General features: G+C 39.8%; 2 protein-coding genes across 2 annotated transcripts; one reads left to right on the forward strand and one right to left on the reverse strand.

Moving 5' to 3' along the window:
• Positions 1 to 981: 981 nt before the first annotated feature.
• RPL24 (ribosomal protein L24) lies at positions 982 to 4,776 on the reverse strand. Its single transcript, XM_058829957.1, has 6 exons — positions 4,710 to 4,776; positions 4,520 to 4,595; positions 3,332 to 3,442; positions 2,089 to 2,225; positions 1,627 to 1,690; positions 982 to 1,109 (listed from the first exon to the last, which is right to left on the reverse strand). Exons 1-6 carry the CDS (start codon positions 4,712 to 4,714, stop codon positions 1,029 to 1,031), a joined length of 474 nt encoding a protein of 157 aa, XP_058685940.1. The 5' UTR covers positions 4,715 to 4,776; the 3' UTR covers positions 982 to 1,028.
• Positions 4,777 to 4,956: 180 nt separating this feature from the next.
• Positions 4,957 to 23,869, forward strand: CEP97 (centrosomal protein 97). Its single transcript, XM_058829956.1, has 11 exons — positions 4,957 to 5,082; positions 7,291 to 7,433; positions 8,370 to 8,528; positions 8,924 to 9,025; positions 9,496 to 9,609; positions 10,331 to 10,497; positions 12,826 to 12,990; positions 14,723 to 14,856; positions 15,361 to 16,123; positions 17,143 to 17,218; positions 17,953 to 23,869. The coding sequence occupies exons 1-11, from the start codon at positions 5,031 to 5,033 to the stop codon at positions 18,664 to 18,666; spliced, it is 2,589 nt and encodes an 862-aa protein (XP_058685939.1). The 5' UTR covers positions 4,957 to 5,030; the 3' UTR covers positions 18,667 to 23,869.
• The last annotated feature ends 454 nt before the right edge of the window (positions 23,870 to 24,323 follow it).

Genomic DNA, 24,323 nt, shown 5'->3' on the forward strand with positions numbered 1-24,323 from the left:
CCTTCATCCAGACCCATATCTATTTTACTAAAACCCAAACAAGGTATAACTATAGCCTATAACCCAAGTGCTCATTACAGCTATTGTTTCTGAAGCCCAGGACTGCAGGAAGTTGAAATACAGCTGTCTTCTTGACTGGTGTAAGATAACAAACCAAGCTCTCAAAGTATCAAGAGAAAAGTAACTGATCCAGAAAATAGTGAAGGTTTGGTTTGTTTTGGTTGTAGTCAGGATGTTGCTTTGCCAAGGCTATTGCTGTCCAGCAAAACTGGCAAAGTTTGGGCACACTGTCAGCACAGTGTACTTAGGCAGACAGAAGAATGCCCATGAGGAATTTCAATCCCTGTACTAAGGGAGTCCCTAACTGCATTCAGCAAGTTAAATATGAACCTTAATGAGTTTTAACTGTGTAACATCAGCTGTATTTGAAACTCATTCAGTCTTCACAGGCTTCCTTTACCTCACAAGAGCTTCCAGCAATTCATCATTTTGTAACTTCCTGACCCAGAAGTTGCATCTGAATCTTTGTGTTTAAGAGCCATGCAGTCTGTGAAACCATCCATTCATTCCCCTTTTTTAATCTTTGCCTTATTTGATTCCCTCTATCTTGCTACATGCTTTCCACAACACAGGACCTTTTTAAGTGATTGACTGATGGCATTGCTTTGCACACCCTTTTATCTTGGATCTCTGAGCTTAGAAACCTCTTTTTGTCATTTTATGATAGATGCAGAATGAACTCAGGTGCTGTTCTGTCCTCCAGGCAAGAACACTCCTCAAATACCAGCATCATCTTCCCTGCTACCTGAGCCACTCAGTAAATACTGGGGAAACGTGTGCTAATACAGCAGATGGTCTAAGAAACAAAGTGTTTTATGGCAGGAAGGTGCTTTTCAGTCTCCAAAACCCAGCCGTAGTTATTTCACAGATTCATTCCCTTCAGTGTATCTCACACAGCTGAGCAGACCATGGCACAAGCAGTGGAATTTCATCAGACGTTTATTCAGCATAACCAACAGTTTGGCAAGTTAGCGCTTTCCACCAACACGGGGAGCAGAAACCTTGACTGGTTTCACAATCTTCTGCTTAGGTGCTGCCTTCGTGGGGGCCTGTAGAGAAATAATGAAGACTGAGCAAAAAGAAGCTGTTTATCTGCAGTCCTAAAAGTGCCCCTGTATATACTCTTGACAGAAATCAGATCAGACTAGAATTGCAATCTGTAATACTGGGATCATGTTAACAGATGTTTACACACAACACTAAGCCAACATATGGTATTAATTCATAAGTGATAATGAAACACATCAATATATTTTTACCAAGTTCCTAGATAGCGAAGATGTCACATTCAGACAAGTTTTCATCTATTAATTATCTCTAATATTAGGTCAGAGAATTGTTTTACTGTAATATTTACTTATTCTGTAAAGAAGATTAATTTTATTATGCTGTTTGGGTATCAGTACAAAAGTCCAGTTGACTAGTTTTCACATCAAGAAATTATGAAAATGCTTCCTCAAAACAGAAATGGGAATTTCCAATTAAGTGCCACAGCACAACGTTGTGTGTTGTGTTACAACACAGTGTATTCCATTTTATAATTTCTATTTGCCTACTGCATCTCACCTTTGCAGCAGAAACTGCTGTTTTCTTGGTTGCCTGCTTAGCCTTCTTGGCTTCCTTTGCAGCCCTGTTAATTCACAGAAAAAGAGAAAGTTATCCGTGTCTGCCATTCAGTGTTTCCTTGTTTCAGCACTGTAAGAACTTCCCAAGATCATGAATTGAATGCATTACTGCAGACTTTTTCTCTATATTCACTATCCCCTGTGGGGGAATTTATACAGAGACAGCAGAACTGTGAGTGACAAAAATACAAAGAGAAAGGGCAAGGAGAGACCCTTCTCTGCTGCCACTATCTTTTGTGAAGATTACTCATTATTACATACAACTAGGTAGATTAAAAGCAAACAAAAAACCCCATCAAAAAATCTTATAAAACACAGAGCTCACCTAGAATTTAAGCTTTTGTATGAAAAGTACTGTAATCTTTGAAAAGCTTGGGACAGCTTCACTGATCTGACTTCTCACCTAATAGCCTGTTCCCTCTGTGCCTTTCGTACTTCAGGCTTCTGGTTCCGCTTGGCCATAATCTCAGCTAGAGAGGCACCAGTGATGGCTCTCTGAAACTTCACAGCACGGCGTGTGCGCTTCTTTTGGACCTCTTCCTAAGAGGGCAGGAGATGAACACAATTAGCATCACAGGACATTAAATGCATGGCTAAAGACAATTACAGAAACAAGCTGCTACTCAAATTGAAGCTATTTAAAACTATACACTGAAGTAGAATTTTACTCCTCACTTTACAGAATCCTTCTGTTGAATACAGAGAAGTGCTGCCCTACCTCCATATGGCCCCTTCTCCAGACACATCCTGTACTTTTCATAGGGTGCTATTACCAATAACCCGTGGCTGGCTCCCCAGCTGTCTAGCTATTAGTGTTGGAGATGCACACATTAGACCCCGTATCTTCTAGGCTTCTACAGCAAAGTATGGAAAAAAAAAATTGAAAGAATGCTAGAAGTTCAGCCATCTGTAATTACTACAAGAAAAAAGGGGGGAAGGATAAGCCTTCGATAGTGTCTTCTGAAAGGAAGACACTCTACACCTGTTCAAGTGGATCAGGTGCTGGGGAGCACTGTAAGCCATCATGCATCAACTTACTTTCTTCAACCAAACTGGCAAGAACACTGACTAATTGCACTGATGTAAGCCTTTCTCAAAGCTCCTCTGCTGTGCAAGTTTAGCTAAGAGCACTGTAGCACACCTCATGCTACATGCCTTCATGATTTATCCTTTCCATGCAATGACAGCTACATAGGAGAAGACCTCCTGCTAAGCTACAGCCCAAAGTTTTCAAGGACAATATATCAGAAGTGTCATCCCTGCCACTCCAACCCCAATATCAGCTCCCTATGCTGTCACCATTCAAGAAGTTTACCAGACCAAACTATTATGAAGTCTGCATATTAAACAGCATTACTCAGCTTCCCAAAAACTAACTTTTAAAAACATATGCCATTCCTACAATTATTAAAATCTACTAAACATACCGTGGCTCTGAGCAGCCCCTCAAAGAAGTGCTACAATACAATACAATGCTTTTGTTGAAGTGATGTATAAACTCACATTTTCACCATTAACCAGTCTTCATCCTGTTGACTCGGGTCATGCTTCTGCTCAACACTGGTACACTTAAGTGACCTCTAACAGACCAGTGACCACATCTTTTGGTTGCCAACTTACAGTGCCATTAGCTGGTATGTACTTACTGACTGTCCCTTCTTGTGCTTACGCCTGTACAGAACAGTCCAGTTGATCTGACGAGGGTTTCTCTTGGAAAGGAATGCAGACTCACATTTTGCATTCAAGAACTGAAAAACCTGGGAAGGCAAAATGTTTTGTGTACACTTTGTTTCCATGAAAGACATTATCACAGTTTGCATTAAGTATTCTTTGAGTCAGTGTTGCTTGACATTGACACTTTTGGAATTCTTAAACACAGCTCCAACTTCAAGTTTTGCATTTTGTTACACTGGCCAAACTGATGTCTTGCAAGGCATTCTAGAGCAGCTTCTTTTTTTCTGAAAAAAGTTCAAATTACCACTTGCATCCAGTGCTGCTGTGTATTTCATGCACAGCATGAATAATTGTGTCCAGCATCATACTTTTCAAGTGTCTGTTCTCAAGCAACAATGTACTTCCTGTATGTGGGAGTGACTCAAAACTTGGCCTAGGGAACACAGGGAGACCAATGCTCCACCCGATTTCTTCTTGCCTAGTGACACTAACCCGTTTTGTCTAAAACAACAGGCAGAATGTGCAAGCTGGTTTGTTATTAACTATATAATTCCATTTGAAGTACAGCCTAATTCCCAGGAGTGCTCACAAGGATTCAACCAGTCCATCTCCTGGTCATTTTGCACGGAATTCTGTAGAGAAAGATGACTGTATTGGGATACTCAAAAGCCAAGCCCTCCTTTCACAGGCAGGGACAATCCTGTCTGCATATGACACGACAGCTTGAAAGGGCTCTCCACTCTATTCTACCCCAGATTTCTACTCAATTAATTTGAAAGACCAGCTGTTGGCTCCAGTAAATCTTAGCTTTTGATGCAGGACGTCTAAGCATAATTTTCTACATAACTTTGTTACTTTACACCTGCAGCTCTAAGACTCCCTTTGGAAACTTTGCATTCTAAAATCCAACTCCAAGCTGCAGCACGGCACGGATCTCCTACGGAGCAGCCACGGCACCTGCACCGCGATGCTGTTTTCTCATACGGCTCACTACGAGCGACTCGGGCAGACACAACAACACGGGCCACATCAACACGACCGCAGTCTCCGAGAGCCCCAAGTGCGCGGCCCCCGCTCCCCGCGCATCGTCCGGCCGCTCTCCCGTCCGCAGGGCCCGCTCCGCCCGCCCCCGCCGCTCGAGGGGCTCGCCCCGGCCTCACCTTCCCGTCAGTGCGGGCGTAGCGGCGGCCATGGCCCGGGTAGATCTTGTACCCGCTGAAGCTGCACAGCTCGACCCTGCGCGGGAGAGAAGAGTTAGGGGAGGGCGCGGGTGCCGGGGGAGGCGGCCGGGGCCCCGCGGCGGCCTCCCCGCGGCGGATGGGCCCGGATAGCAGCGGACGGGGCGCTCACTTCATGATGGCGGCGGCTGCGAGGGGCCGGAGAGGCGGAGGCGAAGGCGGGAGGCGGTGTCGGGAGCAGCGCGCGGGGCCCGACGGGAGCGGAGCGGGAAGGGCAGGGCCGGGCAGCACCGCCCCGCCTCGCCCCGCCCCGGCCCGGCCGCACCGCGGGGGCTTCGCGGAGCGCTCACCCGGCCGGGCTACCCCGGCGCAGCTCCGGACGCGGGACCCGCCGCTCTAGCCAGCATAAAAGGCGCGGCGCTCCCGTGGCGGAGCGGCCTGGCCGATCGGTGCCTGGCGCTCGGTTGTCTGGCGGTGTTGTCAAGCGCGGGGCATGGCGGCAGCCGGCGCCGCGGCCAGGGCGGGGGACGAGGCGGCCGGAGGGGGTAAGGGCAGCTCCGGACAGGTGCTGGGTGCCGGGGGGCGCGATGTTGGGGGCTGCGGGTCCCGAAAGGCGCTGTGGCGCTCGGAGGGGCGCGGGGGGCTCGGCACTGCGGAGGCGGCGGCGCCCCCTCCTCTCGGGGTGAGGGGCCGGCTCGGCCGCTCCGCTGCCCCCGCTCCCTGCCGGCCCCTGAGGCCCCGCGGGCGTGGACGCGGCCGGGGCAGCGCTGGGCGAGGGCGGCGGCGCGGGCAGCTCTTCCCGCCCTGAGGAGCGCCTCTGGCTCGGGGCAGGACGGAGCGGCTGTCCATCGTGCTGGAAGATCCCGCAGCCTTGTAGAACCTTTGTAGGCCAGGGTTTGAATGATATATAGGGCCCGTTTTCACTAGAGGGGAGGGCTGAGAGGTCTTGGAGACAGCGCCGCTTCTGAGGGTGTAGTTCCTTGCTTCCTGCCAGACGAGAAATAAGCAATTTTGAAACGTTTTCCTGAGTCGTGGAAGCCTCTTAGCAAAATCTCGTTCCCCAGATACTATATCAATGAGTCTTTATAGAATGGAATGTATTTAGTGGGGTTATATATGTATATATAGTTCATGCTGTATACTGACCTGCCACTCTTGAGCAAGCAAGCTGAAGCTTGTTTCAAGGAGGACAGACAACGTTGAAAGAGGGACCTGTTCTTCTCTGAATCTTGAAGGTGCTCATAAAGGATACCCCCAGACAAGGGAGACAACACCAGCACCCTATCTTGTTTAACACCTCTGTGAAAACCTTCCTTTGTCTAGCATCGTGGAGAAGTGATTATAGCAAGTCTAACTGCAGGGATGTCTAGTTCAATAGAGAAGCAGGTGGATGATGTCGCCATAGAAATACAGGTTCTTTGCAAATGGTTGTGTGTATTAAGTAGCAATTGGTTCATGTTATATTTGAATGCTGGAAATCTATGAGAGCTATGTGTAAAGCCACATTCCAAGTGCCCTGGTTTGAATGGGACACCTCGTTGCACATGAATAAAAGGATTATTCTTGCAATTCAGTACTGTGGGTCCTTGCCTTTCTGCTAGGTTGGAGGGGCCAGTTGTGAATTTTTGTAACAAACCCTTGGATGAATGAACAGATGCAAAGTTTCTCTGTTCAATTAAAGTGACCAAGTGGTTGCAGAAGTGACTACTTGAGTGAGAAACAAGTGGTACTTTCTCCCTGAATATGCAAAGACAGGAGTGTGATGGTTGCTGGCTCTGTCTTGCTGCTCTCCAAAGCGCTTGGGGCAACCATGGATTTGAAAAAACAATGGAAATATAACAAAGACATCTTTTTTTTAGAACTGCATGTTCTCTAGCTGACAAAACAGTACATAAAAAAAGCTTGTCTCCATCCACAGCATAACTAAACCCTAAAAACCTGTAAAATGTGATATTAATATGTGCAGCATATTAGGGTGAAAACACTATTTGGGATATGTTGTTGAAAAAGGAAATTTTATTTACTGAACAGATATTAATAGAACAAGAAGCTCTACAGCGGTGTTTGTACACCAAATACACTGCAGAGGCTTAATGTATGAAAATTACTATGATTATCAGGTGTCACTTTGGGTATCCCATGATTCAAGCTCCCTATAGATGGCAAATGTTTGCCTTTTAACTTTGTAGTCACCCTTTTTGCATGGAACATTTGAATTGTGCATTGCATTAAGTAAATGGTACGCTAGCCTATTTACAGTTTGTTCCCAATGCCCCCAGTACTGTAGTGTTGCTGCGTGAATGGCTTCTTAGTTTAGATGGAATGCTTACACATAGTTGTCAAGCTGCTCAAAACTTAAATTCTCTGAAGAATTTTAAAATTTAGGTTCTTTTGAAATTTGGGGTTTTGAGGATCACACCTTTAAATTTAGCTACCAGAATTTTGCTGCATCTCACTTCAAAGGATCTGTTGTGACTTTCCCAGAATTCTGCCAGAGTTCTTAATTGGGACAGTGTTTGGTATGTATATCTTCCAGTAACTGGATCAGTTACTCTTAAAGTGTTCAAGCTGAAGTAATTTGCTTCAGTTTTATGTGGAAAACAATGTTAATCTGTTTTTCCAAATTATCTGCATTTATTATAAAACAAATCTATTTATCTTTTGTTACTTTTTCAGCACATGTTCTCATATATAAACTTTGTGGTGCTTTATTTTTTTTTTTTCTTGTGTTTTTTTCAACTTTTTATTCTAAGGCTTGTTAGTCAACTGCTCAGGTCAAGGATTGCAAAAACTGGGTCCAACCTTGCCCTGTGATGCTGATACTCAGACTCTGATTCTGGACAAAAATCAGATTATTAAATTGGAACACTTGGAGAAATGCAAGAATCTGATGCAGGTCAGTGTTACTTGATTTGAAGTTGTTATCAAATGGCGGTGCTATGATGTTAGCATCTTCTGCCTTCAGGCCATATTATGTAATTGAAATAAGCTAGACAGTTATTGTCTTCAGAGGAAAATAATGGATGGCTAACTAAAGTAGAAAGCTTTGTTTTCAGTGGCGGCCAGCAGTTGATAGTGGAGGAGACTTGTGAATTACCTGGGTAACTAAAAATGAGCTAAATAAATCCTAATGGGGAAGGGACATCATAAGAACACTTAGAAAAGTCACTGATAACTCAAATTTTGATACTTCTTAGCTTTTGAGTACATGAGCTTTGTAACCTTAAAAATAACTTCATATTATCACTGAAAGTGCTTCTGGAAGCTGCTTGAGAACTCCTACAGAACAGCTACACTGAGTTGGCAGAGGTGGGGTTTGTTGCTACAACAAACCTTCACCACACTGCCAGCTTGGTGATCATGTTACAGAAGTGTATGTCTAGTCAGGATTTACCCTTTTAAAAGTTAGTGGTTCACAGTCCTGTTAGCACAGGACCTGTTTGAGAATTGTGTGAAATACATTTTGTCCTCTGCCATATTGACAGTAAGTGCAATTTTACACCAGGAATGGGGCGACAGTTTGCACAATGAGTTGGCAATTCTGGTATTAAAACCTTATTTTCATATGACACAATTCCTCATTCTTTTTCCTTTATTTAGCTACTGCTAGGAGAATTTCCTCTCAAGTTTGTGGAGTGAGCTGTGAGGACTTAGGTTCTTTGATCAGTAATTAATTTCCTGGCTCTTGGGGGTTTTTTGTCTGTGTTACTTACTTGAAAATTAAATAGGTAGATTGCACAAATATCTGTTGGAGTAGATGTTTAACTACTAGAAGTAAAATCTTACTCTGTCTGCATAGTAAAAACAATTTCTTTTGTGTGTCTGTCCACAGCTGTCTGTGGCCAACAATCGTTTGGTGCGAATGATGGGTGTAGCAAAACTGACCAAGCTCCGAGTGCTCAACTTACCTCACAATAGTATTGGGTACGTGGAAGGGCTGAAGGATTTGGTGCACCTGGAGTGGCTGAATTTGGCAGGAAATAACCTTAAGGTAAAGTATTTAGTCTGTTGCATTAACCAGACTCTTGTGTTATAGAAATTTGGAAAATGCTGTAAAGAAATCTGAGTATGTTTTGGTTGGAACAACAGTGTTAATGTTTTGTGCCTACTGGCTTATAAAATAGAAGAAGGCAGCTTTTGGAGTAGAGTTGTCTAGGAAAAAATAAAAGGTTGATATCAAAATGAAATGAAAATAAGGAAGTGATCTTCAAAATAGGAAAAAAATTACTATCTTTAAAATACAGCCATATTAAAATGTGGTTTTTATTTTGTGTTACTTAGCTAGTGTTTTTTTTTATCTTTCAAAAGAATTTATAGTTATTGATACTTGGTTTTATTTAGTGGCTAAAAAAGAGTTATTGTGAGTAACTGACTTTTTTTTTTTAGGTCATTGAACAAATCAATTCCTGTCTGTCACTTCAGCATCTTGATCTGTCAGACAATAACATAGCCCAATTAAGTGACCTCTCCAAGCTTACCTCGCTGAAGGTAGATGTTATTCTATCTCTGTTTTTATCATTCTTTCCATAAAGAAATTTGCTTTGAAAATTGCTGCCATTAGACATTGACTATTTGAACACTAGCTCTTAAAGCATTTTAATTAATTAACTGTAATTTCTAGAGTGAGGCAGGTAAGAACTCTCTTCCTTGTTTTCAAATTGCAGGAGCTGAGGCAGGGATTTTTCTATAGGCACTCTAATGATTTTGATAAAAATATGGTGGCGATACCTTCTTCATAGCTCTTTGTTTTCTTTTCTCCTATCATGAATCAAGACAAAACATACTGTTAACCCTTCCGGCATGCACACCATAGAGAAGAATGTTTCCAGATGCATTTTTTAGGAATTGTAACCAGAAAGCCTTAATTATAGTTCTTTTGCCTTTTTGTCAGGTGATGCCTGAAAAATAAATCTGTGGGTTTTGACCATTCATTTAATCACTGTATTTTTATTTTATAGACTCTGTTGCTACATGGAAATATTATAACGTCACTTCGCACCGCCCCTGTTTGCCTACCTCAGAGTGTGACTGTTTTATCTTTGGCAGAAAATGAAATCAGAGACTTAAATGAGGTAATTTCTAGAAGATAGATCACCTTGTCTTTAGGTAGACTGAAAGAAAGATGTTGAACATTTTTTTTGAGGTTGTAACTGAAAATGGGCTCTCATCTTTGAAAGAACCCAGCTTTTAATAGTTTGTTTATATGTAAAAACCATGTTTACATTAGCTGCACAAGCTAGGTGGTATCTTTTGGAATTTAGTCTGGCAAGAAACTTAGCCTTTTTTCTGTTATGTTTTTATATTATTCAGGGACGTTACTTTCAGGCCTGAATTCCTATCTTTTGTGGTTGTCTGAAAGTTGAAAGCTGAGCTGATTGACTGCTGCAGAGAGCTTCTGCAGCTGCTGTGTTTGGAACAGAGGTTTGAATTGCACTTGTTGCCACTGACCTATTTTTCAAACACTGTAAAAAGAACAATTTTTTTTTTCTTTATTTGTTTTCAAAGTCCAGCAACTGTTGTAGTAAAGAAGTACTATACCTTTCTATACATAAAGCCCCATTTCTGAATTTTAAGAGAAGGTAATACTTTCCAAGGATTAAATAGCGCTTACAGAAGAATTAATGGGAAATTATAGTAGTTGATAGAAGGTCCTTTGTAGTTCTTTGTGTTCAAAAATAAAATGTAATTTTTGATTTATTTGTCATTCTGTTGTTTTGCATGAGCTGTCCAGCTGTAGCTAGGAGAAATGTGGTATATTCTGTTCAGTTAGCAAATGTATCTTGTTTTCTCCAGGTTTCTTTCCTAGCTTCTCTTCGCCAATTGGAACAGCTGTCAATTATGAACAATCCATGTGTGATGGCCACACCTTCTGTCCCTGGCTTTGACTACAGGCCTTATATTGTCAGCTGGTGTCTGAATCTTAAAATTCTTGATGGATATGTGATTTCTCAGAAGGAAAGGTGATGTAATAGTATTATTAAATCTCTAAAATTATTAAATTAAGTTTGGCTAAGCATAAATTGCTCTAGTTAATTTTTTCGTCTTTTACACTGGAATTATTATGTCAGATCACCAGTTTGTTTAAAGAGAGGTATGAAGTTAAGCTGCTGTTTTGTTGCTCAACTCACACAAATGCTTCCACAAAGCAAAACCCTTGTAGCGATTCATCAGTGGTCTGGTACCTTTTCTTAACAGCCTCTTTGGCTTTGTAGAATGTCACAATCAGCAGGTGTTAAAGCTGTTGTCTTGGGGCAAGTTCAAACATTCCCTTCTATTAAGAGCATGATTTTTGTGTACATTTCTGGATTTGGCTCTTTTCCATTATCAGTTAAATATTATTTTGCTCAAATTACTTGTTATTGTATCACTGTGCTCATTGTATCACTAGGATATCTGCATGACAAAGTTCTTGACATCACAATGGTCCAAGCATAAACATTCTCCAGTATAAGTATATGTCGTGGTTTCAAGCTAGTAATAAAAACTTATTTATTTTTTGCTAGAGATATGGATTAAAATAAGAGCAAAACAGGCTTAAAACTTAAAGGAATAAAGACAGTTTATTAACAAACTACTAGAATAAAAATACCAAAATAAACTTTCAGAGAACCCTTTTACTTTTCACTACTTGATCATTTCTTTGTACACATAACAACATAGAGACAAAAAAAGTTTTACAATCTTGGTGGTCAAAAACAGTTTTAATTTTAGAGTCTTTTCATCAGTCCCCGTAGAGAAACAGAAGTCTCTTTCTGCCAATCCATGGAGTTTCTAGAGTCCACTCCTCCCATTTCACACCACTCTGAGGTGTGCAATGGGTCAAATTGAATCTAGGGATGCTATTTTTAAGGATAAGTGATTCAAAGCAGAAATCTTTTTCAGTTGTCCCTGTGAGCCCTCCTGGAAAACAGCCATCTCCCTGGCTCCTTTAAGGCTTTAAAATCTTCACTTCACTCGCAAGTTCCAGCAACTCACAGGATCATAATCATTTTTCTTTTCTTTAAAGTCCACACTTTGAATACTCTATTCCTCCCATACTCTAGCCATGAATTAAAGGAGTCTTTAAACTACTGTCCATCTCCATAGCTGCAACAGAAAGACTTTTCAGCAACAAGCATCTTCTTTTTCTCTCTTTCTTATTTAAACTTAACTCTTTTCTTCACTGTTTCTGGTAGGTTTATGATGCCTTACATGTTAATTGTCTCTCTTTCTCTGTTTGTTCTAAGAAAAAGGAGTAATCTGTTGTTTATCTAGGTAATAAAGGAGTTAAAAGAAGAAAGCTACAAAAGTTCATAGTGTCCGGTTTCAGTCTAGCAACAGACTTTGAAAACTAAACAAAACTGCTAAACTGCTTTTCTCTCCTCCCCCCCTCCCTGCGGCCTTGTCCCGGGCCTGGGAGGGGGGGGGAAAGCCAAGACGGAGCTTGTTACCTCTCCAGAGCCGGAAACAAAAAGAGAACGAGACAGCTCTGAGTGTACTTCTTAAGGGAGTGTTTACAAGTTGAATTCACTTTTTAATGGTCAGATCTGCTGTCAATTCTTGAAATGACTGATAATTGGTCAAGAAGAAAAACTCCCATCAGTCACCAGTAGCTTCAACTTCCCTTTTTTTTTAACTCGGTTTTAAAGGTGAAGCTAACCTACGACAACATTGTAGTCCAGGGCATGAATATATTCTAGGAATTCATGTCCTTTTTTCCCTGATACTAAAATAAAAAAGGTGCCCTTTTTTTGGTCAAAGGTAAACTAATTCTATTTCAGTTTCACCATAACATGTTATGACTTTCCTGAAAAATTGCCTATTAGAATTCTTGAGTTTTTTTCATGACTGCGTATTAATTGTATTATTACGTGTAGATGTATTATATTAAATTTTCTTGGGCAGAAATTAATTTAACTTAAAAACCACACTTGTTGAATACTTTTATCAAGATTTGCTCTGCATGGTTTTATGAACTTCTCTGTTTCTGTGAAAGCGATGCTGATAAGTTCATTGAGACAAACGTGTTTTCAGTGCTCAAAGACTACACACAAAGCAAAGATTGTACAGTTTTGGACAAGTGGGGTTTTTTTTTATTTGTTTCATTGATGCTTAAGTGAGTGAATATTTTATTCATTGTTTTGGTAATGACATTCCCAGTTCATTTGGGCACTGCACATGTTCCAAGCTTTGCTTAGATTCGTAGATTAGCTCTTGGGTACCCAAGAGGGAGACAGTAATGAAAACAGAGTTACTGGTTTTATGCCATTCATTAAAGGTTTTAAAACCGTTTCCCCCTTTCCTCACAGTTTGAAAGCAGAATGGCTTTACAGTCAAGGGAAAGGAAGGTCATATCGACCTGGGCAGCATGTTCAGCTGGTTCAGTATTTGGCTACTGTTTGTCCTCTCATATCTGCATATGGACTCAAGACTGAAGAGGATGCAAAACTGGAGAAAATACTGAGTAAGCAAAGGTGAGAATTTAATTTCTTTCTTAGAGAATGTAATTGAGAACATAATTATATATCTGATGTGTTAGTAAGATTTCATTTTAAGTATTTCGAAGCAACATTGAGGGCTGAAGATGCAAAATGTAATGGAGGTATGGGATGTGGCCTAAATGGGAATAAGAAGCAAGGCAGCAGCAGGAGTGTTTTCCTGTTTTCTGGGCCATCTAAGGGAAAATTCTTTATATTTTTCAGTCTATGCTGAAGGTAATTTGTGTTAGAACTGTGATTAAAATAAACTATATACTGGGATTTTTATTTTTTTTTTTAACCACACGAAAAATGATGAAAACTTCAAAGAGAAGCTTAGCTTTTCTTCTAATACTGAACGATGACTATTGTAGTACACTGGTATATTATCCACTTTTTTTTTGCTAGGATGTTCTTTCTTGGCTTTAGAGTTAAGGTTGTCCTTTGAGGGACACTGTTCCCAGTGATGCATTTGTCCATCTGTATCTGGCATCTGAGGTCTGTCAGCAGAGACCTCTGGAGAGCCTGCTGGTTCTGTCAGCAGTAGCTGTTTTGCTAAGGTCTGTGCAAAGTAGATGAGTAGAGTTATCATGCTGCATTTTTTGTCCATGTAAAGGTGAACTAATTTTGGTTAGAAGCCAGAATACATAACAATACAGGTTGCTCTATTCCCCAGGACCTATTGAGAAACTTTTGCAGAAAGAGCAGAAAATCAATCTCTCAGGAGCAGGCTACCTAAGTGGCATAGTGTAGTTAAAAACTTAAGCAACAAAAAAAAACGTGTTGTGGTTAGCAGAGGGGTATCTCATCAAAAGGGCCAGAAAGTTGTGGGTATCCAGAAGGAGTTACTGCCCACTTTGCAAGTGTGGATTGGTCTCCAGGAGGAAATTATAGAAATGTTGTAGCTATTTCTGAGGAGAAGGTGTAGTCAAGGCATCTTGACCTTGGAATCTCTAGCAAAGTACTCTGGCATTCACATGTATCTGAGAAAAATTCAGGAAGTTCTTCTGCTAAATCTAACTCTTTAAAAATAAAAAAAAACTCAGAACAGCCAAGCAAAAAAAAAACCCTAGTAGAAAAAGCAATCCCCCCCAAATGCTCACCTGTATATATGCATTCCCATATTTGATTTGTAAGACATTGTAGTTTGATCTCTGCCTCATGATCTTCTAATTTGGCTGGGCTGAAACAACCTGTGCGTTCTCTGAGTTTGTAAAGGATGATTTTTTTTTTTTGTGGCAATATTTGTTGATTTGTATTAGGATTTTGGGCCATTAGTAACAAGAGCAGCTATTCCTTAATTCACTGACTTTGAAATCTAAAAGTTACTCCCACCATTCCTCAAGCTCCTCTATACCTACACACATAATGTATTCCACATTAGACACTAAAAATATCTGCACACTTCCTTTGTGTGTAGAAATACCTTATGGTTTTCAGTCTGTAGTCAGAATTGCATGTTGGGTTTTTCTCTTTTTTATTTATTTTATTTATTTTTATACATGAAATGAAGAAAGGAGGAAGGAGAGTAGGAAAAGACTGCAGTCTCCTGCTTTGTGACTAATCTTGTTAGTGTCTTGTGCATATAGGAGTCTGCATAGCTAGCCTCATGTTTAGAATGTTTTGATCACTTGTTTATTTTGAAGTAGTCCATAGTTTCTTTTAGATGCTTTCTGTACAAAAGAAAGTTTAAAAGAAGCATAAAATTTGTTGTTGGCACTCTGCTTAGGCTCCACCAGAGGCAGTTGATGCATGAAAAACAAAATGAGGAGCCACCTACATCTTCTCTTCCCAGCAAAACAGTTCCAGTTGCTCATGAGCACAGTGTCCTGGCCCAGCCATCACAGATGGTTCTTGAAAAGGGTAAGTAGTTTATCTACACCTGTGATCTAACCTGTGGAAATTAATATTCTGGTTTTGAATGTAGGTAACTTTGTGGAAGGAATTTCAGAACAAAGCCCTGTTAGTGTTTTATTTTATCGATCTTTGATTTTCTCAACTGAAGTTATACTTTGTTTCTAAAAAAATTCTGCTCCATGCTTATTTGTGTCTTGAAATGCTAGTAGGCTGGTTAGGTAAAAAACCCAACCCAACAAACTGGAGTTACTACTTTGACATTTCCATTTTATACAAGTTTATTCTCCTAGGAAGTGCAGTTTGTGCAATTCCCTGTACCCAGTATTTGCCAAGTTTGGATGTTATTGTGGTAACTATTGTCCTGATACAGAAATAATTCTCATCATTACTTACATCTTGCCTACCCAGGTGCTAACTGTCAAAATCAAATTGGGAATCCCTATGAATTAAACAAACTATTACTATTATTGAAATAATCTAACGCTATAATGTGGCTTTCTGCCTATCCAGAACCTGTCATCAAGAGGAATTCTTGGGTTGGACCAACTGCAAACAATGATCATTCTTATGCAGAAAAGAGCACTTTTCTTCATGAGAGAAGCTTTCCCAAGGAGCTACACCTTGAAGATGTACAGACAGGTGAAGACAAACTAAACAGCAGCCTTTTATCCTCAGAGTCTACTTTCATGCCAGTTGCTTCAGGATTGTCTCCAGTGTCTCCCGCCTCAGACCTGAAGCTACATGGAATCAATTTGGGCCTAGAAGATGATGTGATTGAATGTGTGAGAGGTGTTAGTAGTAGGGAAACAACTAACAAGCAAGAAGCTTTGTCTGTTATAGGAGAGCAACCTAATAGAGCAGCAGAAAGGGTGGAAACACAGGAGAGTATCAAAGAGATCCTGCAGGTGCCTGCCCCTGATCCAGTAACAGCTGGCCTGGCTGCAAAGACTGGCAACTCTTTAGGCGCCTCTGAAGGCCAAGTTCTGCACGGTCACTCCAGCACCTCGTTAGGTGCTGAATCAGGAGTAAAAACTCTTTGTCCTGAGTGGGTGACAGAAGAAAGGTCTGGTTCACTGGATGTGCAAGGTGCAACACCAGCTGATCAAAGTGCAGCTGAGCTGCAAAGGATGACTGAAGCAGCTACCAAGCTTCAAGCTTCCTGGAGAGGATTTTACACGAGGAACCACCATCCTCGAGCCAAGGAAGTGCGGAATGAAATTCGACTAAACAGAATGCAGGAGCACATCATTTGCTTAACAGCTGAAATAGAAAAGTAAGTTGAGATCATGCTGTGTGTTTTCAAGTCTGTATGGATATAACCATCATTCCAGAGAATTTCAGAACAGATACAGATGGGCCTTGATATAACTACTCACAGTAGAACCTAGCATCAGAAACATAAAACTGATTACATTACAGGATCACTTCCTGTTGGTAAGCACAGTTGTGCATGTAGCTATTCATACTCTCAAAGTGCCTTCTCTAAGTGGATTGGGTTAGAACACATTTTTCTAGTCCTCTATTAGCAGGACTTGCATATTTCAAAATAGAAATTGCTGAGTGGATTTTTTTTTTTTACTTGTCTTCTCGCAATTAGAGTCTATAAATCAAATGTCCATATTGAGAGTCATTCTTCTGTTGCTGGTGAAAAGAATTTCCTCTACCTTGTATGATACAATTTTGAAATGTGACTCCGTGTTTCTGTTTTAATTTTTGATCCTGTAAATCCATGTTTGGAGAAGGTCATGGTCAAAGTTCCTCAATTTGTAAGACAAAAATTCTGGATTTACTTGATATTTTTCTGCATCAGGCTGGATCTGTCAGTCTGATAGGCTCTTTTTCTTCATTATCAGAAGTGACAAAAGTTCTGTGAATCGAGTGCTCAGAACCTCTAGAAACTCCCAATGCTTACACATCATACTCCATCCATGTATCAGTGGGGACAGTATAATTTGAAATAAAGGAAGTACTATTTGTTGTAGGGGAGAGTGATAGTCCTGCAGGAAAAGATAAGAACTCGGGTTCAGTTTACAAAAAGACACTTTATTGCCAAGTCAACAAATGTGCTGCAGTAAAAGGAAACAGAATTTAAATGTAACTGAAAAAGAAACTTGAAGTCAGCAGCTGGGTATTTATGGCAAGCCAGACTGCAGTAATTTCTTAATGTTAGGCTTTGTTGTAGCTTTCAAATGTGCTGTTATATAAGTAGGCATTTTTATGTATTCTTGTTGGTCTTGTTACCCAAATGTTGCTTATTTAAGCCACATAAATTTTGGATGTATGTTCTTGCAGACTAAGAAAAGAAAGAGACGAGGATAAAATGCAGAGGCTTGTACAGGAAGAAGCCATCAAATTTCTTTGGAACCAGGTAAGTAATTTTAGTCCTCTTGTTTTTTTGCTTAAATGTGAATTTGGAATTTGAACCTGCTTATATGTGAATTTGCATTATTTCTTACTGTAGATCCTAAAGAGACAGTCAATATGGTTCAGTTTTTCCAATGATGATTTGTGTGGTTTAATAAAGTCTTACTGCTGTGTTGTCTGCTATACTGATATTGTGGGGGAAAATAACCTTCAGAACATTTGTGCAAGAACACTGGTTTTATTAATAAAGACTAAAGTGTGGCCTGGTGTGAGACGGAAGACAAAACACAAGAAAAGCTAAATAAACATAAAACTGTGAAGCATAATGTGACTGATAATACCTATGGCACATGAAATTATGTCAAGCTGTGTTGCTTGTGAACAGCTCATTTTTGAAGCAGAGAAGTTATTAATACACCTTTTAATAAGCTTTACTTCCAAAAATAAGGCTGTTTTCTTAAAAACAGATAAACCCTTTCTGGGTTTAAGAGCAGATTACTTTTTTTTCAGGTACTTGAACTGGGAGGTTGTGTGGTCTGTCAGTGTTTGGCATGTAGGTTTAAAAGCCATGATTTCACAGTGGGAAGAACAAAATTTCCCTAAAGATACAGAAAACCTTTTGTTTGTCACTTGGTCTTGGATTTATACTAGAGCTTGGTTGTTGAATGCAAGAAATCCTCTAGAAATCAAAATACATTTAGCTGCATTTCATAATGAATTTTTCTCTATACTTTGCAGGTTAGATCCCTTCAACAATGGCAGCTTTCAATGATGCAGAATTTAGGTGGTGCTGGGATTCCTTCAGCCAGTACTTTAAGTTCATCTGAAGCACCTATTCAGCCATCCACAGTGGAGCAAGAAACCCCACCAGCTGTTAGTTCTGCTTTGTTCGTTCCAGCTAGTGAGGATGATCCTCAGGACAAGTCTTCGCTGCAGTTCCCAGATTCTGGCTTTCATTCTTCTGCGGCTGATCAGACTCATGCCAGTGACCTGTGTTCCTCTGAAAAGAGCTTAGCTGAAGGAACTGAGAGCTCCCTTTCAATGGAAACCATCAAACAATGTGGCAATTGTGTTTTAGCATGTTCTTCAGATGTAGAGGATGGCCCTGGGGAGTGTGGACAGAGTAAAGAGAGCTCTAGTAATGAGCAGGACAACGGACTGATACAACAGTACTTAAAATCTGTTCAGCAGCTGGAAGAGGCTGATGAAGACACATATTGCAATGAAGAAATGGAGAGCAGCTGTCTACAAATAGCTGTGTCAGCAGAAAGCCAAGATTCTTCCTCTGACACGGTCTCTGTAGAGCTCCCTCAAGACACATCTTCCCCTGTCCGAGGTGAAATCTGTCAGACACCACCAGAAAGCTACAAACTGAATTCAGGAATAGTAGAAGGAAAGCAAACAGATTGTGATTCTTCGTTTCAGATGCTGCATGTTGGGATAGCTGTATAATAGGATCATTTCCACAAAGGACTAGGGATTCCATTTCACTTTCTTTTTCCTGTTTATGTAAACTTATTTTTCATGTGTCCTGTTTCAGATTTTGACTCATGTTATGAATTTATGTTGTAATTACTATTTTATTGATGTTGCTGAGGATTGACACTAACTATGCTAACCTGAAATCAGCAAAGTTCTCAGTGACAATCATTATGCACTTTATTTTCAAACATAAAACTGATATCCTAATAACTGGCCTCCATTAAATTAATTCTGAAAATTGAGGGGGTGGATGGTGGTGGTGGTGGTAATGTTTGCTGTAAATTCACTTTGGTGAATGTGCTAGTTAAGTATTTGTTTGGTTTTTTTTCCCAGAAAAGAAAGATTTAAGTTCTTATTTTGCAAGGAGAAGCAAACAATATTGGAAGAAATTGAGTCAATACAGGTAGTAAATCCTGTCATAGGGAGGATACAGCCTTCTGAGAAAGATGAAAAGTTGCTTTTCAGACTTCTTTTGACTTTAACAAGAGTAACTTGGTCTGTGTATCAAAGATGCATTCCAGAAAACCAGTGTCCAAGTCAGTGACTTTTTTGTAAATAACTTGAAGCTGCTGGCAAGGAATTAGATCATTTACATACACACTGAAACAAGGACTTACAGGAGAGACACCTCAGGGTGCTTCAAACAAGCCTTGACCTTTGTTTGCCCCAAGGTTGAACTTCTGTGCCTTCTCAGGTAAGACTCAAAATGGAACCAGTAGCAGCCAGGACTAAATAAGAACTTCAGAAGGGCATGTGGTTTGGGAACATCATTTCCAAGACTGCCCTGCTGGGTTACAGCAGCAGACTTGGTGGTGTGTGTTTTTCTCCAAAAGGATGCTAATGTCCTTGCGGGATTTGGATTTTCATGGTTTTCAAGACATTAGTGCATTTGAAGGATCACAACTACTCCTGTCTACAGGTATAAATACTAAAAGCAAATGCCATGACTTAAAACTATTTCCTGATATCTCTGTTGGGTTTTTTGGTTGGTTTTTTTTCCCTGTATGTCCAGTATTTGACATTTTAATTAGATGTGGATAAAAAGTTGTATTTCTTCCCTGTTAGCAAATATGCTGAGATACCTAGACTTTGCTTTCCACTTAAACGCTGGGAAAGCAGCAGGATTTGTATCTTACCTAGCCATTGTTATGTTGGGTTTTTTAATGGAAAACGATCAGGTATCTTAGTGTACTTAAACAATGACAAGGGAAATCTGTTTTGCCATGTGATTTGTGATGGACACTAGTGAAATAAAAGTTGATGTGATTTACAGGGGTCAGTTGCGTTTGCTGATGCTGCATTTTGCAATGTGTACTGGAAGGCCAGTGTTGCAGTAGTTTGCTAATGTTTAGTTCTCAGTTACAAAGACACATGCTTATTGTAATTCTCTGGATCTACAGGTTAACTTCTGGTGCTGTGGTGTCACTAAAACCTACTAGCATTCTTTTAAAATGACTCTTATGGCCATGTTACCATGTAAAATAATTTAGTTTTCGTGAAAGCTTTGGTTGCATGTCTGCTTTAGGTTCCAAGCTGAAATTTACCACTACTCAGGAGTTTGGTATGAGGCCAGTATCTGCTTGGGGCCTCAAAATATCCTTTATTTAGAACATAAATGGTGTATTGGACTTGTACCAGCCATGTTCCCAGTGGTGAAGTTCACCTTGGAAGAATAAAGCTTGCCTCTGTGTATAGAGTAGCCATCATCTCTTTTTCTCCCACTCCAAAAAAGTTCTAGGGCACCAACTTCTCCAAAGAACTGTCTCTGCAGTCAGGCTGACCTCTGCTTGTGCCATGCATATATGGGAGCATTAAAGAAAACACAGGACAATTGAGGTGGTAGGTTCTTAATGTGCTGTCTTTCTAACTGAATGTAGTTGCAGCACTTTTGTAGCACGACCTCATTCATAGATCTTGGAGCACAGTTGTGCTTGGGTATTGAAAATGGCACAAGTACATTAATGTATCACAACATCTGATAACCTGGGCAAAGCAGTGTCTAGTCCACAGGATCATACCCTTGTCCCCTGAAGGTGCTGATCTTGGCTTTAAATCTGCCATGCTTGGGGATCTGTAGTTCATAAGACTTAGCTCTTTGAATGTCAGCATGCCATATAAAAACCCCCAAACTTCAAGGAGACTTTCTTTGGATTTTGAGAGAGGAATTATTTCAGTCTGTGAAACAGTTTGGATCTTGCACTCTGGAGGCAGTGGTCAGGTGTAATAACACAGTAAAAGTTCTCTTTCATGGCAGAGTGCTTTATTGCAAGACCTGAGAGAAACTAGACCACTGCCTGGAAAACAATGTTTTACTTACTGGAGACGCTGAGGGAGCATATGTATTTTGCTGTTTTGGATTGTCACTTTTGCTGCACAGTTAGAGGTGAAACAACTTTAATTTTGGAGTTGTCAGAGGGGTAAAACTTGGTTCAAGTAAATTTTTCATGGAAGCCCTAGATATTTCTTGACATTTCCTTTGTTATGAGGACTTGTAAGCACAAAGACAAGGCAACTTACTTTAACTAATGCCGAGGTCAGCTGTTGTCCTTATTAATGTGTGTAACCTGTATATCCAAAAATGGTTTTATGCAGGTACAGTGAAGCATGTACCGAAAAATACTCAGCTTTATCTTACTTTTTTTGGGAAACAGTGAAATACTGGAATTTTTTTTTCTAATGTTCTAAAAAGTATCTTGCATGTGTAGAAGATGAGTTGCCTAAATATAGAGAAATCAAAGAATGGTGAAGTTTTGATTAGTTTTTACAGGGTTAAATGTAATTAGTTTGTATATACAGAAAATATTTTCATCCTGATCATTAAAATACATACAGGGAAAGTCATAATGAGGGATACAGTGGAAAAATAAGGAATAAAACTGGATGTATACTTAAAATTGTCTTCTTTCAGCCCTGTTTCGGGCTCTCAACAAATCATGATGTGGAAGTATCATAGTTTAATACGTGGTTTAGCATTTGCTCATCTTTATTTAAGTAAGTTTCCTTAATCTAGGTATGTAATATTCTTTGAGCTGGAAAGGGGTGCACAGTTTTCCTTTGGAGGTGATGAAAATTTCATAAAGGAATTGGAAGGCCTAAAATATATCTGAAACTTTCTTGTGTTAATATTGTATTCTTTCCTTTTGCAAGGCTTCATATGCAGCAGAAGAATGTACTTTGTAGAAGAAAAGCTTATCTCTTGTGTTTTGTCCTGGGCTGATCCTCCAGTGTTAGTGAGAGAGATAACTTGGTTATTTGCCCGGTAATGTTGCCAGCTCTGCCGTGAGTACAGTTCAAATGCTTCTTTAATTTGCTTCTGAAAAATCAGATAAATATAGCTCAGACTATTTAAACTGCACCACACAAGTAGTTTTGCCCCAAATGAGATAGCTGGCACATGCAAGCCTATTTTCACCTAGTCTGTGGCAGAAATGACTCTTTTGCCTCTTACTGAAAGCTGAGACAAGTAGTTTCATATACCATAAAGCAAGAGGGCATTAAGACTGCAAATTTTGCTGCTTCTGAGCTACAAATGTCCTTCAGCAAATACTTGAGAAAGTCCTTGCTAAACTAAATTGCAGAAGCCTAACAGTTGTTGATAGTTAAGTTTCCTAAACAACCATAGGTTCTACTATTTGCATGCAGCAGTTTAAATAATGCACCTAGCAGCCAGTCTCTATAAAAAAAGTTTGTTTTTTTCTGAATAATGTTTGTATTTGAGCTTGCAAACTGTTCCTGTTTTTTTATGGATTTGTATATATCGTCTGAAGAATTCCAATTTTAGTTTCTACTTGTAGCAGGTTATCTGATGAACAAAAATGGAATATATGTTCCTTTCAGATTACCTGGGTAATTTTTTCTGCACTTGATGTTCTAGTGTGTCTCACACAGATACACTTTTTCGTGAGAGGCTAGAATTGTAGCAGCTAGGGGAAACTGACTGATTAACAATAAAATGTAAAAACTGGTCAGTTCCCCTGCTATGGAAAATACACTTTTTTTTTTCCTCTCCTGTTGTATTAACTTCCCTCCATCCCTCCCTTGACAACTGTGCCACCCAAATAAGTATGCATCAAGTATTCATAAAGTCTTTCAAAATGTCTTCTTTTAATAGTTATACTTTTTTTCCCTCCCCCCAGATTGGCTTTCTAGGACAAGTTACTGAGAAACACTTGCTTTCTATATGCCTACCAAAAAGTTGGGACTCTGTCTATTTTTAAATGTTTTCTTTGTCAGTAATGAAAAGAGCATAGGATCCCTTTCTTGCAAAAATATAAACCAGTATTTATCAGGAAAGGTGCTTTATCTCTTGGAAAGTGCCATGCCAAATTTTATTGTACAAGAACTCTCAGTACAAGTACTCTTTTTTTCTGCCTTTATTACGTTTATAAGTATATGGGCCAAATTCGTTTGTAGCATAGTTCTACTGGATAAAATCTTTTGAGACTTTCACAGGCATATTCTACCTCTAAACTAGAATTTGAGAAAAAGGAACAATTGGGTATTGATTTGTCTTTCTATTTCTTGCTGTTTTCTGTGAAGAATGGTGGGTGGTTAAATTGGTACAGTTAATATATTTTCTATAAGTGTTTACATTTTGGATTTATTGTTTCTTAAGTATTTTGTTTGTATCTCTGAGTTTTGAATTTTAAATAAATGATTTGTACATTTATTGAAAATTTTAAGGTGTATCTTATATGGACTCTTATGGCTATAGTCATAATCTTAAAATTGGAGGGCTCTTTCTGGACATGGGAAGCTCAGGAATAGAAAGCAAGTGATGACAAGGTAAGCATTGGCATTCTTTAGTTGGTACAGCTGAGACATCTGATGGCCACTGTTGCAGTGCCTAGGACAGTAAGTGTTGTAGGGTACATGAAATGAGTTTGCCAATGACTCTGAAATTGGTCTTTGTGATTTGCAGTCCTTAGTTTCTGTTGCTGGCTCTCTTTCGTGTTCTTAATTACCTGTTGTGTTTAAATTAAAATATTTAATTTAGATTTAATACAGTATTCTGTACAGAGCTTTCTAGAGAGAGAATTATGACTAAGGGCTTATCAAGAGAAACACAATTGCAATGTGTGGTGTTGTCTCTTGACTTAGTCAGATACCTGCTCTGTTTTTAAACAAATTAATTAAACATCTTTCAGGCTTTAACAAGAAGAAACAGTTGAGGAGTTCAGACATACATGAAAGTCATGTTTTACTGCAACACAGTTCTCTGAAAGGTAAAAACAAAAAATACAATAAAAAAACTGAAAAAAAAAGAAAGCTAACTTTGTTTTCACTTAGCTTGTAACACGTGGAGGTTAGCGGACATTCTTAATTCTTTACTATGTTTTTCTACTTCATTACACCAAAGAAAAGATTTTTTTTTTAAGTGGGACTCTTCTTGCTCTTCTGTGAAGATATTTACTGTGAGGGTGGTGAGGCACTGGAACAGGAGGTTGCCCAGAGAAATGGATACCCCATCCCTTGATGTATTCAAGGCCAGGCTGGATTGGGCATTGGGCAATCTGGTCCAGTTTCCTGCTAAGGGCAGGAACACCCCTGCCTATGGCAAGGGAGTTGGGACTAGGTGATCTTTAAGCTCCCTTCCACCTCATTCTAGGACTTTATTTAAAAGTAAA

Source organism: Poecile atricapillus, chromosome 1 (assembly GCF_030490865.1).
Source record: "Poecile atricapillus isolate bPoeAtr1 chromosome 1, bPoeAtr1.hap1, whole genome shotgun sequence".
In the NCBI taxonomy this organism is placed as follows: Eukaryota; Metazoa; Chordata; class Aves; order Passeriformes; family Paridae; genus Poecile; species Poecile atricapillus.

What these genes read in the sequence shown, in the direction of transcription:
- RPL24 (XM_058829957.1), bottom strand. An exon ending in ACGCCCGCACTGACGGGAAG is followed by an intron (nt 3,443 to 4,519) that starts GTGAGGCCGGGG and finishes TTGCCTTCCCAG; the next exon opens with GTTTTTCAGTTCTTGAATGC. An exon ending in CAGAGGGAACAGGCTATTAG is followed by an intron (nt 1,691 to 2,088) that starts GTGAGAAGTCAG and finishes GTGAATTAACAG; the next exon opens with GGCTGCAAAGGAAGCCAAGA.
- CEP97 (XM_058829956.1), top strand. Translation starts at nt 5,031, where the DNA reads ATGGCGGCAGCCGGCGCCGCGGCCAGGGCGGGGGACGAGGCGGCCGGA. An exon ending in AATGCAAGAATCTGATGCAG is followed by an intron (nt 7,434 to 8,369) that starts GTCAGTGTTACT and finishes GTCTGTCCACAG; the next exon opens with CTGTCTGTGGCCAACAATCG. An exon ending in CCAAGCTTACCTCGCTGAAG is followed by an intron (nt 9,026 to 9,495) that starts GTAGATGTTATT and finishes TTTATTTTATAG; the next exon opens with ACTCTGTTGCTACATGGAAA.